This window comes from Pomacea canaliculata, linkage group LG4, assembly GCF_003073045.1.
Source record: "Pomacea canaliculata isolate SZHN2017 linkage group LG4, ASM307304v1, whole genome shotgun sequence".
In the NCBI taxonomy this organism is placed as follows: Eukaryota; Metazoa; Mollusca; class Gastropoda; order Architaenioglossa; family Ampullariidae; genus Pomacea; species Pomacea canaliculata.
Genome location: NC_037593.1, coordinates 23068804 through 23088327, shown reverse-complemented (window position 1 = coordinate 23088327; position 19524 = coordinate 23068804). Strand labels below are relative to the sequence as shown.

Genomic DNA, 19524 nt, shown 5'->3' with positions numbered 1-19524 from the left:
TATACTCAGAGACGCCAGTGAATTGTCTCAAGTATTTCTCATTATTTCAATTATGTTGAATTACTTTCAGACTAACTTCACCCGATCAAACAGAAATCACTAACAGTTGTTTAAGGCAGTCCGATCACCGAAGGCAGTGACCTACCTCCGATCACCTAAACTCAAACAATTTGTCTCGGTGAGTGGTGCGATGGGAAACCGCGAACGCAGACTGTGTGGATTAGCGACAACTCAGCTTTGTTTTCATCGTTGTTTTTTGTTTTTTCTCGAGGCATGAGGCACGAGTGAGTGAGTACAGGTGCGACAAAAGCATTTACTTGTGACTCTGACTGTTCACCTGTCGTTAAAGTCGCGGTCACGTGGGTGTGGGTCCTGCCTTCAGTGTTTGATGGTCGCTATTTGAATTAACTCTCGCTCCAGGTGAGCCTGCTGTCGGATTCCGACCACACCTCGAACTTCACTAAACTTCACTGAATTTACATCCTCTCGAAACACCCACAGGTATGTGTACAGGTACACGGCTTGTCATCTGTGTGTGTGTGTCAGTGTGTGTGTCTGTGCATGTGCGTGCTTTCACGTGCTGGACGAATGGCCGGCCAGACCTCAAAACCTCTGACATAAAGATATGACTTCAGGCAAACTATAGCTCGCTTTTATTGCAAACTATATCATTGATACAGATAAACACATCTTGTTTCAAGTCAGTGTACGCATCGCAAATTTTCCCTCCAGGCAAGACAGCAGGGAGTGTTCACACTAAACCTCATCACACCCGGTTGATTGCTATTTGTGAAGTTCACAACGTGAAATCACTTCTTTAACTGTCACCATGGTCCTTCTGTCTACAATCTCACCTGCTAAATAACCTGCTCAACAGGTGTGCCAAGATCGAGGATTGAATGACTTTTTATTTCCCTTTCTTGGCAGTGATTTCCTTGACAGAAGCTTTTCATACCTTTATTGCTCCTGTCTCCATGAGTTAGTCTACATTCCAGTATGACACGACATTCCAAAAGTTAGTGTGCAGAAAATGTTCAGCAGGTAGGAACACATTTGTTCTTTATGTGAGTGATGCTTTTGGTCTGGTTCTGTCTTCAATTTGGTTCAACGAAGACAGTGAGTCAGCAACATTGTTTGCTGCTCTCTTTCTACACAGGATGTGGACATGAAAGCAAATCCTTATCATTGAATCCTTTTTTAACAGGATACAACTCAGCCCACCCTTCCCTTATCTAAATTTCTTTACAAGAATCAACTTCAGCCCATGACATATTACTATCTGTGGCCGTTGTTGTTAACCACGAGCTCTGAATAGGTGAGAGCATAGCGGACAGAGCAAGGGTTTTTTTCTGATTTTTTAAAAAGTATAAATAAAAGAATACATCCATGTTTAAAAAAAAACAACACGCACATTGTTTGCTGATATATTTTATCTAAGCTCTGTGTCACTCTGTGTGTGTGTGTGAGAGAGAGAAAGAGGTATATTGTGTATGCCCTGAGATAAGAACCAATTTCTTTATGATAACGATAAGGCCTTCAGAGCAGTGTTTTATTTGCGTGTCTAGTCATCTGGCTCAAGTCTTAATCAAGCCACAGGTGAGTCGCCAAACGGCGCCGTTGTTCACAACAGGTTTTATTAACCCCTGGTCCGCGGTATGAAGTGACGTCAGAGCGGCAGAGGGGGGTCGCACAGGTATTCGCTTGGGGCGCAGGTGACTCCAGTGAAAATGACACGTGGCCAGATGCCCCCCCCCCCCACACCTCAACAGGTGGAAGATTTAAAAAAAAAAGATGGGGGCTACACACCAGCGACACAGCCGTGGGATGCGGGTAAAGGTCAGGTATGCCTCGTCGTCTGCTGTGGCCTGCTTCACCCTCCCGTGCACCGCGTCTCCCCGTGTGACATCGTCGTGTGTGTGACACATCGCCCGTAGCTGCACATCTTGCTAAAGTACACATCCTTGTGTGTACAGGACACCTGAGCAGTTCTGTCTTAGACAAACACTGTGGTGTCAGGTCAACAATTCTCAGACCAAAGCTGTTGAGAGCCGAGGCAGAGTCGACCTCCCCCATCCCAACAACTGCGACTGGTGTGTTTCACTTCTGTCATCAGCTTGCACTGTTCACATGCCTGCTCTCGTTCACATCCTCCACCCTGTCACCACGTCTACCAGATGTTCATCTTGTGACGTCTGTACGGTCAGTGTGTCAGGGAGGAGACAGCGGGTCACGTAGCAGATACCTGTGCCGTAGTTGGTCACGTAGCAGATACCTGTGCCGTAGTTGGTCACGTAGCAGATACCTGTGCCGTAGTTGGTCACGTACCAGATACCTGTGCTGTTCACTGGTTCACTGGATGTTACCTGCGGTACCCCAGCTGCCCACACCACGGCTTCGCTATCTGTTGCTGTACTGAGGGCCAGGTACACCAGCGTCACCATCAACCCGCCGGCGCCGCGCTGCTGGTGTCATCGCTAGTCTTCCCCCCGCTGTCCACACCTCGCGCAAGGTGAGCCCTCGTTACAATTAGCAGACGACATTCCAGATGTAAGATTGTTGATTAATTACACTACGTTAACGAATTTAAATTTACAATGTAGACATTTCTTCTGCAGTCAAGTCCAAAGCGGGTAAAAATGTTAAAATGCAGGAACATGAATTATTTCATTCATGTTGTGGTGATCCAGGCTGTGTAGCGACTCTTACTCTTGTACATCAAAGAGCAGCGCGCTCAAAATGAAGGAAAACTCGCGGCAGTTTATACCTCCATTAAAACCTAAAAGTGTGCATGATGAGAACACGAACACCGCTGCTCCCGTCTCAAGTGATTTATGAGTTCAATTATACTTCTGCTTATTGTTGCACACACTCTCTCTATCTCACACACACGCATTCTCTCCTACACACTCTCTCTCACACACACACACACTCTCTCTATCTCTCACACACATTCTCTCTCTCACACACACACTCGCTTGAAATAATCCCTGAGGTTGTGTGTGCAGAACAAGGCTGAGTGTCATCGTGACATGAAGATCAAGCCTGTTGCTTGTTATGTAAATGTCAGTATGACACACGTCGGCTAGTATCCTACCTACTATTACCTTGTATCCTCCATCTCATGACTGAAAATATCGAAGTCTGATGCTTTTATGTAAAGTTTTAGCTGACGGTAACCAAGCAAACGTGCAGGTGAGCGAGTTTGCAGGTAGTCACACCCGACACGACACAGTTTAGGAATGGAGGATGGGGACATAAAATGTGTGCAGTAATTCTCATCATACCGGAACTGTCCCTCCCTCCCAACGGTGACAAAGTTACTTATCCTTTCACCCGTTGGCAGTCACTGGTGTATTCTGCACGTGAGATACAAATCGTGAAGTCAGCAAGACATGTGACAGTTCCTCTCAGCCTCAATTTTAAAATTTTTTGTCAAAATCTCTCACGTGTAACATGGAGTAGTTCACTGCCATTACATCTGTTAATGGTAGTAGTCATCTCAGTCTCTGCCTCTTGTCTCCTGTTCTACATGCATGTCTAGTTTTAGCCTGAAATGGAAACACCGGTGACCTGCCTCACGGCACGCGCCTGCACGCACTTGGTGCACAAAGCCTCTAATATGGCGACCGCTTTGCTTGCTGCCTGCAGATTCTGTGACCCCACAGCCACGTCAAGCAAACAGTTACAGCCAAGTGTCAGCCTCCGAGGCTAAGCCCACAGCCCTCAGGGGTTCAGACAAACTGAAACCTTGGCGGCAGGTGAGGCTGGCTTGACATGCTCAGTGGTCAGTGTCCCTCCGCCATTTTACTTTCTTCTCACCGGGCGGCTAGTCGATGGATTTCTCTAGGTGTGCTTTGAAGTAGTGGTTGCCCTGACATGTGCACTTGTCGACAAACTTGCACAACGACCCCCGACCCCTGTTCTTTTCTAAAACCACGAGTGATGGCGGCGTGCTAATGGCTTCACGTCTACCTGTTGTCCTCCACATCTGACCAGTGCACACACTCCCCTCCCCTCCTACTTCTTCTTGTTATTATTATGCTTGACACATAACTCTGGGGATAGCACACACTTCCCTCCCCTCATACTTGTTGTTGTTGTTGTTGTTGTTGTTGTTGCTGCTGCTGCTGCTGCTGCTGCTGCTGCTGCTGCTGCTGCTGCTGTTGTTCTAACACGTAACTCTGGAGCAAACACCTACGTCAGCATGTAAGCCCTCGCGCTTTGCGTCATGTTTATATTTTGACGTACACGTCACGTGATCTGAATTGTCGGCGGTGTGTCATGGCGGATGCGTCAGGCAATGTTTGAGTGAAATACTGCAGTCAAAACGATACAAACGGCTTCGATGTTGCAGATCGCTCGTTGATGGCGGAATATCCCAAAGTTCCGCAGTACGATGCTATCTACAAGGTGACGGTCATCGGCGACTCGCAGGTGGGCAAGACGACCATCATCCGCAAGTTCGTGGACCAAGGAGCCCCGGATCACTACCCGCCCACCATCGGCGTGGACTTCGGCTTGAAGGACATCGTGGTGGAGAACGAACGATGCCGCGTGCAGATCTGGGACACCGCCGGTCAGGAGCGGTTTCGGGCGGTCACCAGCTGCTACTTCCGGGGTGCCCACGGCGTGGTGCTGGTGTATGACGTCACGCAAGTCAAGACGTTTGACAACATCCAGTTCCACCTGGCGCAGGCGCAGCAGTTCACGGCGGACAACCAGCCCATGATCATGGTCGGCAACAAGAGCGACCTGGGCGAGCAGCGCGCCGTGCCCTACTCGCTGGCGGCCAGCTACGCCCACGACATGGGCATGCCACTCATCGAGACCAGCGCCAAGACACTCAACAACGTCGACGACGTCTTCTACCACCTCATCAACGAGATTCGCAAGCGGCACAAGGAAGACAGGTCAGGCGAGCCGCGTGGGGACCGGAAGTCCAGCATCTTCGCGCGCTCCGGAAGCAGGCGTGGCTGGTGCTGCTCCTGACCCGCCGTCTGCCTGTCGCCTTGGCAACCATAGTAAGATGCACATGGCACGCTTCCGAGTGTGAAAAAAAGGCTTTTCGACCTTTCTTGCTCCCCATTTTTATTTTCGAACACGAGCGTGACCGAAAGGTGACGAACTGCAAGAGATTGGATTTCTGGTGCGTGCCTGTTCATTAACAGCTCGTGCAAAGGTCAATCGCTGTGTTAATTAATGTCAGCCGGAATGAGAAGACGGCGAACGCTCGAAACCCTCAACTGACATTTTATAATTTATGAAGTCCAATAAGGGGAAAGTGCAGGCTTTTAGCGAGGGTGTGGTTACAAGCCACAGGTTACGGTTTGTCTCTTAACAGGCCGAGTAGCATATTGTTTGTGTACAGAAGACTTTTGATCTCACTTTCCTGTCACGCTGATGAGATAAAGGAGAGGATGTACCTGTGTGTGCTTATTACCTGGTGGACTGAGAGGATCAGAGTAGGTATTCCCGCTGCCTGTTACTAATCTTTGCCAGAAACGGGCCATATGTAACTTGTATCAAGAAAGGTTCGTGCCAACCAGTTGAATAGCAATTTTCTAGAATGTTTCAGAGTTTTGATGCAGAAACAAGCACAAACCCTTTTTACTGCATTCATTGCTGATGGAAAGACCATATTGCTAACAGCTTATGCATAATTAAATAACATTTGCATTGCACAGTTAGTGACTGGGTGCAGGTCGGTGAGTGGAGAAACTCTGGTGACTATCAGTCATGTTCATGAGAGACACGCCTACAAACCACCAAGAACAGAAAGAGTTCAATAACATAGACAGTAGGATGTCCAAGATATACATCCAATGGCACAGCTGTGATCGAACATTAACTTGTTGTCTGTGGACAAACGTGACATGAGTGTAACTGCTTTCTACTCCTGGTGATGTTTGTAGGTGTGCATCTCGAGGGGCGGGGTCGTTAGCCCAGATTGTGGGAGATAGTCTATCTCACTGAGCTTTATGTTGTCAGTTGAAATACAGATGCACTAAGTTAGACACTTGGCAATGAAAAATCCAACTGAAACTTTATTCACATTTTATTTTTTTGTATGATCTGACCTACAGGTTTTAAGAAGAGTCTTAACAGGCGACATCTACTGGTTATATTAAACTAAACACGTGACCGAGCCTAGCACACGAAGGCAGAATGAACTGGGCATAGCCACGCCTTACCTGCCAGCTAGGACAAATACTTTTTAGTTATCAAATACTTGGATGAACACGTGAGATCCCCGCCCCCAACCTCTTTCCTTACCCGCTTACAGCTCATACTGTACAGTCGCATAGACGCTTAGTAACGACAACTCTGTTACCTAACATAGGTTCCTGTGTGTTGCTTGTCTCCCTTAGATAAAAAAAAAAAACTTTGTCCCCTCTACTACTAACATCTCCAGTCCACTTAGTTTCATTGGGAGCACTCTTGGCATAGAATATATCAGCGACTTCTTTTTTTTTAACTGGTATAAAACATGTCAGTAAGAGTACTCAGGTATGCAATGTATTAGTGAGAGTTCTCTGGTATAAAACATTTCAGTGCCTTCACTATAATCTCCAGCTCAGAAGACACTGGCATGCGACAGACAGCTGCGGTCGCTGTTTCGTGAGACTGATGGGCGGAAACAAGGATGCGCGTGCACACAGACACGTGCTGAGTGACAGCCACATGTCATCATGTCAGTGCCACATCATGCAGGACGTAGGTTGTCAGCTCGTTCCATCAGTAATGTGTCATTACGCGGCGCCATCATGTGTCATCACGCAAGAGCACGAGCCTTTCCGGTCTCCTGCTTGACCTTCGGGCGGACATATGACCCGTGACGCGTGGTGTTGTCACGTGTCCCACAAACATCTTGTCTACAAACCACAAGGCAGTTTTAGTAAGCTATATCCCCATCTACATGGGTCGCAACTATAGGGGACAATGCTCTTGCCGTGCAATACTCATCTTGCAGCTGGTTATATTGGTCGTTTACTGTTCATCTGGGCATGTCCGTTAGGTGCAAAGCGTTCACAGCTGCGGATGTGTGTGGCCACTTGCTGTGTCGCTGGCCCGTTGTGAAAAGTGCATTAATAAGCTGGCTGAATAGATTTCTCATGGATTTCTAGAGGAAAGCCCACATCTCAATACGCTCTTTATTACCAGCACCATGTTAGACAGACTGAACCACTTACATTCACTGTTCTTACAGCCAGTACTCTGCATTCTGCCAAAATCTCATCTTTCCATTTCTGTATCAGAATGCATTTCTTGTTACATGAGAATTCTCTCGTGAGTTTCCTTTGTAAGGAGAAACTCTGGCGGTGTTGTGCCATTTGTATTTGTAAGAAACGCATGAAGAGCGCCACGTGAGACTGGTCGATGTTCTCCCACATCGGAATCACGCTCACTCTGATATGCTGCCTCTCCTTCCCCATCCTCTCACTCACTCACTCACTGCTCCAGGTTCACGAACCATCGACCATCGACTGGCAGGAAGCAGTCAAAGCGACAACACTTGTCACAGTCAGCGTAGGGTATCGTCCAGGTACATACACAGGACACTTTCTCAACAGGTGTAAAAAACAGGCTTCAAAGACTAATGGAATGTGACAATCAGATTTCAAACCAAAACAAAAACATACATGTAACAATGTAACACATGTAGTAAGTTTAAAACAAAAATAAAAAAAAGATTCGTTACAAATGACTGGGAAACTTTTCTGCTAAAAGCTGAATTGTGCAAGTATGAAATCATGACTCGATTAGTAAGGTCACTTCGGTAAATTGTGTTCATATGTATAAAAAAAAAAAACTAGAAAGCTAAACTTAAGACAGCAAGAGATACCATGTTGTGTCATTCAGTAATCATATTTTCCAACGGTACCCGCTGCAACAAAGAAAAGATTTGACTTTCATTGCACAGTAATTTGTAATATCGCTACGCAAACATATAATTTGTACATCTTGAACACGTGACCAATAGGTCTGAGACAGTAAACGATGCAGTATATACCGAAAAGGAATTATAAAAATAAAATACATATCTTTATAGAAAACGAGTGAGAAAAAAAACGTAAAAAAAAGAAAGGTGCGAATATCGCTAAACGTATCCCCAATCGGGATTTTCGGATTCCAGAAAACAATTTTAAAAATGAATTAAACAAGTCGACTTTTGTGGGTCTGTTGTCTTGGAGAAACTCCTACTACTACGTTGTTGTTGCTCCACTACAGTTCCTTCGTTTTGTTTTGTTTTTATGTTTGTTTGTTTGTTTGGGTTTTTTTTTGGTTTGTTTGTTTGTTTGTTTTTGTTGCTGTTGTTTTTTTTTTCAATTCGAGGTTCTTCAGAAAAGGATTAGATTCAAAGGGAGAAAACTAAGTATTTCATAAGCGGAAGTGAACTTAGCTCTGACATGCGCTCAGCGTTGGCCGCACGCGATTGGTTGAAAGGCCGGCGCTGTGCTGGTACGTACAGCAGTCATGTCATGGCGAGCTGATGGCATGCCATGCAGGCAATCATACAAGTGATGTGCGGCAGGATGGAAGCAGGCATGACAGGCGATAATACGATAATATGATAATACGATAATACTGCCTTGTGTGCACAACACGACCCAACGCTCTAACAACAGGGTGGGCCGGGAAGGGGGAGGTGGAGTCCTTACCCCCATGCCCTCAAACAAGAACTGGGAGGGCAGCCATGTCACATTACTGAATACTGGGGGGGAAGTGGGGCTGTTGTTGTTTTTTTTTCAACAATGAAAGCGGACCATGTAATCCAAGGAAGTTCGTGGATTAGAAGCGTTGTACATTGGAGGAAAGCCCATAAACAAAAGCCACTTTTACCGCGCATGCGCAGCTACCAAGGTCACAGCCTGGTGCATGCCAGTCACGATCTGCCACCACGCATCGACAATTACCGTTAAGTGCCCTCGTTCTGGTGCCTCCCCCCTAAACACCCCGCCCCTTGCTGCCTGCCAATAGTTCTGGCATCATGTGGGTCAGCTGATGCATGGCATGACACCTTCAGCTGACATGCGCGCTGTCATTTCCTGGGCGAAAATACACGTGTACTCTAGAACCGCGGCTCGTCAGGAAACCACTGTTCCTCCTCCTCCTCCCAGTTCATCGTGAAATGTAAGGGGGTGTGTTAGATCATTATTTTTCTATCTGACCCTCTTACTCCATAAGTTTATTCAACAGTATAACAACAATGGAAGTCCAGACTAGCGCGGTGCAGGAGACGCCATCATGCTCCATGCTGACTAGTCCTGGCACAGGTTGAGCCTCACGAGGGCTTTGATCGGTGTTATTTATTTTAGCGATGACTGGAGACATGTACGCCTGGCGCTATTTCTGGAATGGCAGGTTCATTGATATTCACTACAGACTACAGAAATGCATGGCATGATCAAAATGCCACTTTGAGAATGTCACAGCAGAACTGCGCATGCCTGAGAATAATATGGTGCAAAATCTGCAACTGAATAATAATAATACTGTTAGAGTGAAAAGCAAAAACAAAACAAAGGATTAAACGGCAAAAATGCAACAGTGGCATGACTGGACAGATGAAATGTATTATTGCAAAATAAGCCACTCTCAGCATTCCACAGAAGAAAATTTTAAATTCGCTGTTTAAAACTGGGGTCAGGGGGACTAGGACCCCAGTCTTGGACTTATGCGCTCCACTCTGGAGGCCGGTGGTTCGAGTTTTGGTGATTGTCAAATCGCCTCTCTCTACCCAACAGTGAGGGCACGTGATTTATCAGGAAGGTACAAGATAGTTCGATTTTACCTTTCACAGACCATTCTCTCTCTCACACACACATACACACACCGAGTCGCAAGGGAAGGGTTTGACTGGCGCTAGATGTGTAACCATGGCAACAAGAAAACAACTGCATTGGTCGGTTGAAGAATAATGTCATCAAAATACCCCCCGTAGTAAAGCTGTTAAAACAGTTGAGTCGACCTGAGTGGAAAAAAAAAACAATCATTGTAAATAAAAAAAATCTAGAGGCGCGTGCAGCGATTGCTGACAAAATGTCATGTCAACACAAGGGGAGCAACAAAATATTATTTTACATGGGAGGTGACAACAAAATTATTGCTTTTAACCAAATGAACCGGGCGGAAACTGATAACAAATGAGAATGATAAAGCGACGACTGGCAACAACGCGTTGCAAAGGTGGAGAGATGGGGTGGAAGAATACCCTGAACACATGACGGGATAACTCCTACAGCGCAGTCAGTGTTTTTACATTGTTGTTGGGAAGTCATGGACTAAACTACCCCGACATTCAACTCTTTAAATTGGACATAATCTTCCCCAAGTCCGGATGCCTAATCAAGGGGTAGACATAAGACCGGCTACCCAGGTCCACTCCGAAGACTACCTGCCTTCGTATGTGCCTACAAGGCCGACCACTCCTCTTTCGAAAGTTGGCCGGGTGCAAGACGCGTAGGTAAGCGCTAACTCCATGGCTTTACAGGAATACTTGGGTACACTGCTGACAGGTGGATTCGCATTAGTCGCTTCACACAGTTCCAGCACGAATCTTCTTTCCTAGCATTTTCTACACCGTGCTAAAAAAAAAACTGGCTTTGAGACCTGTACGCTCGAGCAGTGACGAGCAAAGCCCCCAAAGTCAGGGAGTAACATGAAGCCCTCGAAAAGGGCAAGAAGTCAATAAGAGAAAGTGACTGACATAGATAAGCAAAGGTGAAGAATAAGTTCATGCTGATGTCAGTGGTGTGCGCCCTTCGCAGATATGACGGCGATGTCAGATGAGACACATACGTAGATGTGTGATTAAAGACCTGAGTCGACCAAAAACAAAACAATCACTCAAATAAACCGTCTTAAAGAACTGACGTGGATGGGACTCGCGGTCTGCCCCCTACCGGTGGCAAGATGAAGGTGAAGATCGAAAGCTAAAAGTGAAGAGTACTGATTTCAGCGATTGACCTGAAGATATGTCAGCTGCTGGGGAAGGGGGCAGAAAAAACATTTAAAGGGATACCATATACAGTTTCCCCCTCCCCCGAAAGCTTTGTGCTACGCCGATGACTTTTGTGGTGTCCTGGTTACTTTTGTGCGATTCTGGAATGATCCATGCAAAGAGGGCCAATTCTCTCAAGCTGACCCTCTTTGGTGCGGATAAACATGGCGTCGTGGCGGGGCTGTAAGATAGGTTGGGGGAGGGGTTCTTCCGAGGAAACATTACTTGAGCGACATCAAATGTCTGACTAGAAAAACTGAACAAAGCAGTAAACATTGTACATTGTAGCGGGGTTGGGGTGGGGGAAGCTGGTCATCTCTTTATCAGATGTTCTCAGCCCTCACCGCTATGTCCTGGCAAACTGTCCAAAAAATCCTGACAACCAGTGGCTGTATGAACTGGTGTAGGACAACACAAAACATCAGCATCCAAGTTCGGTGAAAATGTTCGTAAAAACTGGAAAGTCGCTCAACAAAACATATCTAAACCAATAACTGCAAAATTTGACTAATCATAAAAATTTGGCAAGTATTTTTTTTCCGTTTCCCACACGACAAATGTGGAATAAACCCTGGCGGACTACTTGACTAGAAGGTCAAGGACAATGTCAAGGTGGCTGGATGGGCACGCGTGTGGATGCACGTGTAATGTTTATTTTTGTGGTGGCGCCATGCTGAAGGAGCTCGGGTGGGTCAGGGTACACAACAAGTCGTCATTTCACAGGTGTCCGCGCCATCAGCTGCTGGAGTCTGTGGGAGGGAATATGCCTCGTCCTGAGAATCAAGGTGGACACACGTGCAGCGAAGGTGGCCACAGTCCTGCTCCGCTCCCTCCGACCACCACCACCACTCTTCACACACAACCTGTCTGGTCGACGTTCTGGTGACCCCTGTGAGTCACCTCCGGGTCAGGGTGAGTCAGCGCGCCACCGGTCAACTCAAAATGTTTTGCAGTCAAAAGAGTTCCCAGCACCAAGCTGTCCTGTCTCCGCAGACGATGCACTCCAGTCTCTGATGATATATTCTTTTAGCATGCACGCACATGACTCACTAACGTCGCATTCTCAAGCACGTGTAGGAAAGAGTCAGGCATCAAACACGTGCACAGCCGACATCCGGGTACCCTTGGGCTGCAGGCCGCTCCTCGTCAAAGCGATGGCGGCAATGACAAAGTAGAGAGCGGGGGACATAGACGGGCGGTGGGACGAGCTCGACCCTGTCTGGAAAGCAGGCTCCAGTCGGCAGATTGCGGAGTCCTTGCAGGAAATCTCGCTGAGGTCTCCTCTCTCGCACAGAACATGGTAGCCATTCGGGTAGGCACGGCAAAGGTCGTGAACTGTACGACAAACATCAGCATAGGTATGTAAGAACAAGCGTTTGTAAGCTCACGAGCACACTCACAATTTGATGAGTACATTAATACGAACATGTAAGAGTAGTAATGTGCTAAAATTCTATGAAGTTTTTTTGGGGGGTGGGGGAGCTGCTTGCTTTCACATACATAAAAACTGAACTTACTTATGTAGGTGACATTCTCAGTTTCTTGCAGAAGTCGTTGTCAGTGGCGACGTCAGGGATATAACGGACTCCTGAAGGTTCCCGACAACTGGTGACATTGTAGTCACATGACCAGCACTTCGTCCCTACACCTTGTCCTGCACACCAGCAAGTCACGTGTGTAGTGCATAGTCTGTGTACACGTCACACGTAGTCATAGTATCAATATAACGTGTAAACGTCGCTTAGATACAATATATATAACTTGGGAAAAGGTCGCATACATTTACAGTATATATAACCTGTGTGAAAGTCGCATGTAGTTACAGTGTGTGTGTTGCGGAAAACGCGCAAGTAATCACAGTATATCTATACAGCCTGTATCGAAGTAGCATATACTTACAGTATATACATATCCTGTGTAAAAGTTGCATGTAGTAACAATAATAAATACAAAATTTGTAAAGCGCATGCTCACACTCCTAAGGAGCAAGCTCTTAGCGCTTCAGAACAAGAACGAAACATGGACAGCATACGAGGGACAAGAAAACAAACAAACAACATGAACTATAAAAGAATAAACAGCACTAACGAAGAATGAAATCAAATACAGAAAGTGCAAAGAGGAACCAAATAACAAGAACAAGAGCTGAGAGTAACATGATATTGCAAAAGGAAGGGTGTGACAAAGGACTATAGCATTATGGGAAAGGCTGTTAGGAGTGATGTTTATGGTAAAAGGTGCGTTTTCAGTACACGTTAAAGGATTCAATAGTGGGTAGGTGAGGGAGAGAGTTCCATTGTTTCGCTGCACAATAACTAAAAATCCTGTGACCACATGTTGTTTTGGTGACAGTAAGAGTAAGGAGACGATCATCAGACGAGGAGCGGAGTTGTCAGGCTGGGATGTAAGGGAAAAGCAGTGGGCGCAGCCTTTATCATGGTGCAGAGATGTCCAAATGCCAGGTGGGGGAAGGGGTAGACGGTTTGGCGTCGAGGTCTAAAGACGTAAAATGGCTTGAAATCACAGGTCACACCCAGGTAAAATGTTGAATACCACCCCAAGTATGTGAAAGCTAGCTAATTATTTACTCATTATTAAATGTCAGCGACGCATAGTCTTACATACAAACGTGACACTCCTAATAAAACCTCTGACAGAATGTATGTAGTCAGCAGACGACTGCGTGGCGTCACGTGATGTACAGTTGTACAACACCTCGTTGCCTTGCAGACGTTGGCGGAGGGCGCTGTTCAGCAGCCTGTTGCCCTAAAGACCTCGGTGACCTACATCCCCAAGCCACAACACCCTCTCCCCCGGAACAGCAACAGTCTTGGCACTTGAGCTTCCGTACAGGTTCCAGTGAAACAACAACAAAGACTGGGTGGACATCCTGTCTACAAGTGAGCTCACAAACAAAAGAGAATGGCGACACTGGCCATCGTTAAAACATCTGTCCATCTACAAGACTGCATGAGAGATGGCATATATACACAGCAAGGACATGTCGCTGTGTCATTCTGTTGTCACTCTGTGTGTCTGTGTGTGAGAGAGAGAGACTACAAGAAGCGAGGAATTGGGTGGAGGTTAGGGTTAGAGTTTAGAGTAGTATAGTGGTGGGGATAGGGGCTGGAATGGGAGCAGGAGTATTAATCTTACCAACTAGAGAACTACACGTATTTTGGCTAGAAGGATGTTTTATGAGTCAGCTGGATAATTAATGTATTTAAGAAACAGCTATTTGGGGAACACAAGACTTAATTAAAGGGTTGCTGGGTGACCTCTCCTCGGCTGTGATATACATGCACACGTGTATAACTCACTGTGACAAAACTTGCTCACTGACACGTACACACACTCTCTTTCTCGCTTTTTCCAAGCATTCTGCAGAGCTATAAATAGTTTATTTTGTCCCTGTGTCAGCAGGCAGCTCACGCACTTGATGACGAAGTGCATGAATTACCCAATGGCCGGTGCGCGACATGCATGCTGGGATTTTCTGTTATTCAGCCTCCGCACGCAAGTCATACTACTAATGTCCGGCTATGCCTACCATCTATGGTTATGAAGGGAGAGTCAGTCGTTTCCCCAGGACAGGATGAGAAACTCAGTGACAAGCTTCTTGTGTCCGGTTATAAAGCGATGTCCACACCCCGCGGTCACTTCTTCATGTTTCTTAACATCTTTGTCCCCGCTTTATAACTACAATTCCTGTCCCAAAACATCATCAGGGGAATCTACACACTGATGTGTGACTCCAGAAACAAACCGTTTCAGTTCCCCATGATTCCCCAGAACAGACTTAACCTCGCTTCATGACTATGGCTCCAGAGATAAAGCAGGTTAACATGGGAGGACAACCCCGCCGCTCCAAATGTTGTTTCATGGTGAGGCGGAAGTGAAACAATGAAAACTTTTAGCCTAATGACCTCGTGAGCAGTATTTCCGTGACATAACCAGTAGTTTCTCAGTGAAAGTGATGATGAAAGTGTTGGTGTGGGGGAAGAGGAAGGTGGCAGCCCTGGTTTTTGTCCATATTAGTTCATTCCTCAAACGGGGAAGCCAATCTTCTTGTGTGTCAGAAACGAAAAAGAATAATTTTCTCTTGCGATGTGTAATGCTTGTCCGACTGCAGTACATCTGTCCCTTACATACCAGGCAGGAAGTTCACAACTTGTCAGCAGGTTGGCTGCGTGTTCTCAAGAAATGCGGAGAAGGGTGGAGGAGGGCTGGGAGATGGGGTGAGGGGCTGCTTGACCCCCTGGCAGCAGCAGTGAGCGGCTGATCCTTTAACACCACTTATCGGCTTCACCTTCACCTGCCCGTTGCTTCCAAGTCCCATCCTGTGGAATGGCGAAATCCATAAAGCATTTCTAGTCTAAAGGGAAAATCAATTTTTAAGGGAAAATCAAACCGTAGGCATTACAACTAATGCGCGGGGCTTGACAGCCACTAGAGGGTGGTCGGGGCTATGACCGTGGCCCGCCAACAGGTCATTGCAAAGCTTTTACGGGTACGTGTGTCACAGCCCAGGTAGCTCCCCTACCTCTGGGATGGGTAGGTGTTTAACGACGGGTATGTGTGTACCCGTCTAAAAAGTGTCGCGGGGAGTGGTGGGTAGGGTTGGCAAACTGAGGGTGTTTCAGACGGTGCTTTGTTGGAATGATAAAGAAACATCAGCTGATGACATTTGCAGTCTTAAAAAGGTATCTTTTCTGTTGGACCTGTTGGCGTAGGGAATATATCCAGATTAATCTCTAAATCGAACTCGCAGCTTAATTCCTCCTTTTTCTTTTTTCATTTCAACCGGGGTTTTTTTTTTTTTTTTTTTTTTCTCGACCTGAGAAAAATCTACTCGGCTTCTAAGATAACAAAGCAGTTGGGTTCAATCACATGACAGCTGTGCCAACAGCCACATACGCTGAGCATTATAAGATGTCGATATCCCCAACATCCCACTCGCCCCCAGAGCTCTTCCACGCCTGGTGATTGTCTTCAATCTTTCTGAGGCAACGGACATTGCTTGGGTTGAACGATTTCAATTTCTTTAACCGAGTTAACTACATATTTCTTCGTCGCTACGCATTTCTCCGCATTTTTTTAAAAAAAATTGTGTATGGTACTACAGCGGATGGGAAAGGAGATGTTTGCTCTTGTGATCTACCGCTAAGAGCAATTCAAACAATACACATCGATTGCGGCAATCACTTGAGCGACAACAGGACCGGCAAGAAACATGCTCTCCGCACACACGGAAAGGTCGCAGGCCCATTGCCGTCACAGATCCTCTGCAACTCAGACATGCGCACTCATCAACTGTCTCTGTCTCTCTCGTGAGGCATCAGGTGAGGTCTCAAGGCTCTTGCTTCTCCTGGGATGTGGCATTTGTCCACAGGGCTGGTCCTATTCCTCGCCTCCATTCAGCCCCGTTCACCCACCCCCAGCCCCTCTAGATTGAACTATTTTCTAACCACAATAAAGCAAGCAGTGTTAATGAGGCCGCACGTCTGGGCGGTCATCTTGTGACATATTGTCACTGCATATCGGTCAGGTTTATCGTTTATGCCGAACGGTGACAAGACCACCAGCAGCAACAACACTAAGAACATCTGTAACAAAATCCCCTTGTTGTGTTCCCCTTGTTGTGTTGAGGATAGTATAGGAACAGTTCACAAAATTCCCTGTTTGAAGCCTCTTGTACAGTTACAAATCATGTGACCTGTTACAATTTTTTTTTTTTTTTTTTGTCCATCGGGGCTATTTGTAAACCTGTGACAGGTCATGTTAGTCTTAAGGTCTTAACCGGACAAATATGGACCAACGCAAACACTGAACAGGAGGTTTTTAATTTTAAAGAACTTTGCCAAACTTGGTCAGATGTTGGTCCATGATTAGTCATAAGTACTTGTGGAAAAAGTAGGTATACGGTACTAATCGGGCCATGAATATTATTTACCTATGTTTGTCTACCCTCTATATTACAGAAACGAAAAGATGAAAAAGACCTTTCGATTCGTTTGATGAAATGTTAAAATTAGCATGTACACACGTGTGTGCACACACACACACACAGACACACAGGTAAGTTTCACCGTTCTTTCCTGCATGGGTGCACACGAGGGTAAGCACTGAGGATCGATCAGTGCCGAGCTTTAAGAGTCGGGTGAACACTTTTCTCTTTTAACACAACCATCGATAATTACATAAGCATGCGACATGCCGGAGGGAAATGCCAGCACCTGTTATTCACGTGCACCACCCACAGCCTACACTGCGCTGCCACTGCTGTAATTTGTCTCTGCTTACCGCGGGGCCTGCTGGAACCGGATGTGACGTCACTACCTGCCATGCACCAGTAATCTGCTGTGATGCAAAGCGCAACCAGCCAACATTAATCGACCTCAGCTCCTATTGTAGTCTGTCTTAATGCCCACATTTTCTCGGAGAAAGAAAACTTTGTTAATCTCTCCCTCTCGTTCTCTCTCATACACCGCCGCAGTGTTTTTTTTAAAAGTTCTTTACTGGTTCAAAGGGTCACGGTGTGCACGTGGGCTGCGCCCTTCGATGTGGCAACATGGAGAGTGAGATGCAGTATAATGAGAGTGGAGAATGGAGGGCGGTGGGGGCGGTCGGAGGGAGGGGATAGCAGATGGTCGGTGCCTTGTGCAGAGGAGTGACAGGGGGAGGCAGATGGCATGTAAGACGAGCCAGTCAAGCGCTACGCAGCACGCGGAGGAGGGGCGAAGGGAGGAGAGCAGATGCTGCGACAAGAGAAAGAACCTCGCTGGAGGAGAAACTTCGCTCGTACCCACATTGTTTACAAAGGATGTAAACGCGTTGAGATAAAGGACGGGAACAGAAAATTATATACTCCCTCGCTTTCTCTCTTTCTCTCTCACACACTTTGACACATAAACACAAATTCTTACATGTTTAGAGATACCTATGCATATACACTGAGATACATATACATTGTGTACATATTCTTCACATCACGGAAAAAGAAATCGCGACAAAAAAACAAGAACTGGAAAACTACACATGCCACAAATAATTCTCGATAAATATGTATTTGTTGTTCGGGCCGAAATAAACATGATTCAAAAGTGCGTTCGTGCTAGAGGGAGAGAAAGACAAGGAGGATGTATAGCATTATTCTACCAGCATGTACACACAACACGTGCTCCCAACTTACCAGCACAACACACGACGTGAACGACCACGACAGCGAGACACCACCACCATCGAGAGGTCTTCATCTCCGCCGTCAGCAGCTCTACCCGTCGTGTCCTCCACATTAGTCCCCAAAGTTGCTGAGAAGAACCAAGACAAAGACTCGGAGCACGCGCCCCGCACAAAGTTTCGCAAAGACCGCGCACAGCCTGGGGACCGTTGGCCTCGCGCGCTGGGGCTGCTTCCGGCACGCGCACTGTCAACACACTGCCAGCCGCTACACGCCCCGCGACACGTACTTGTGGACTAACAAAGTGAATGGGAGCGACAGGAAGGAACATAACCAACGGGATTTTGACTAAATTATGAATCAGCTCACTGTTAAAGACATTTGACGAACGTTTTTCAACGAAACGAATTTTGTAGGAAATATCTATTTTTAACTTGACAACAAACTAAAATGTCGCGTGATGTCTGAATAACAATGGACAGTAAAACTGAAGTGCAAGTCTGTCATTTCTGTGACATAAAAAGTATCTGGAATGCAAATATTCATCTCAATAGTTCATTACATTTTTTTTCTCACTCATTCTAACGGCGAGAGTTCAGAAAATGGCGAAAAAAAACGCTCAGAGCCATGTGACGTCCGGCTCACGTGATACGCAAATGAAATCATAACCCTTCTGCTGGACAATCAACTTTCATGTCTTATGTTGTCGGTGTTTCGAGCTGAAGTTCTGATCGGTTTGCTTTAATAATCAAAGTGAATCTTGTCCTAATTTCACCAATAAAAGTGCACTTAGTCCGTACTGACCCTTGTCCACATGGAGGATAGAGAGGACAGTAACTGTAATTAAGTCAAAGTGTCGGCGACATAACGGACGTTCGCTAACGACGATATGTAAGCTTAATTACATACACACTTCTCGCTTGACACCTGCATTGACTCTAGTCCTTAAAAAAATAGTCATTGGTTTTTATTAAAATGTTGACTGAGGTCGTATCTATAAAGTTTCATATTGCTGTGACCATCTAAACTCAAGTTTACAACATTACTTGGTCTCACTTTATAAAGAGAGAGAAATATAACACTGCAGTAATGACTAAAAGTAATAACGGGTAATAAAATTAAAACTTACAATCTTTATATTATTTTTAAAACTCTTTTTTGGTAATTATTCTCCTGATATGCAGTAAAACTTTATCAGTGTGTGTGTGATGTGTGTATCTGCGTATTCTGAAATATTTATAATGATGAAATGATCGAGCTATTTACATCTGCATGATATAATATTTTGTGCCCTGTTAATTGAGAACACTTATGTTTGCAGATTTTATGGAATGGAACAATA

General features: G+C 45.9%; 1 protein-coding gene and 1 long non-coding RNA gene across 3 annotated transcripts; one reads left to right on the top strand and one right to left on the bottom strand.

The window, feature by feature from the left end:
- Window positions 1-355: 355 nt before the first annotated feature.
- Window positions 356-6047, top strand: LOC112563024 (ras-related protein RABD2a-like). 2 transcript variants are annotated; one of them, XM_025236711.1, is made up of 2 exons: window positions 356-501; window positions 4355-6047. In XM_025236711.1, exon 2 carries the CDS (start codon window positions 4366-4368, stop codon window positions 4987-4989), a length of 624 nt encoding a protein of 207 aa, XP_025092496.1. In that variant the 5' UTR covers window positions 356-501; window positions 4355-4365; the 3' UTR covers window positions 4990-6047. The 2 variants fall into 2 exon arrangements, with proteins under 2 accessions (XP_025092496.1, XP_025092495.1); XM_025236710.1 differs by lacking the exon at window positions 356-501 and adding an exon at window positions 1554-2509.
- Window positions 6048-7592: 1545 nt separating this feature from the next.
- LOC112562211 lies at window positions 7593-18432 on the bottom strand. The gene is made up of 3 exons (XR_003098810.1): window positions 18195-18432; window positions 12520-12656; window positions 7593-12337 (listed from the first exon to the last, which is right to left on the bottom strand). It is a non-coding gene; the product is annotated as an uncharacterized LOC112562211 (long non-coding RNA).
- Between the last annotated feature and the right edge of the window lie 1092 nt (window positions 18433-19524).

What these genes read in the sequence shown, in the direction of transcription:
- LOC112563024 (XM_025236711.1), top strand. Translation starts at nt 4,366, where the DNA reads ATGGCGGAATATCCCAAAGTTCCGCAGTACGATGCTATCTACAAGGTG.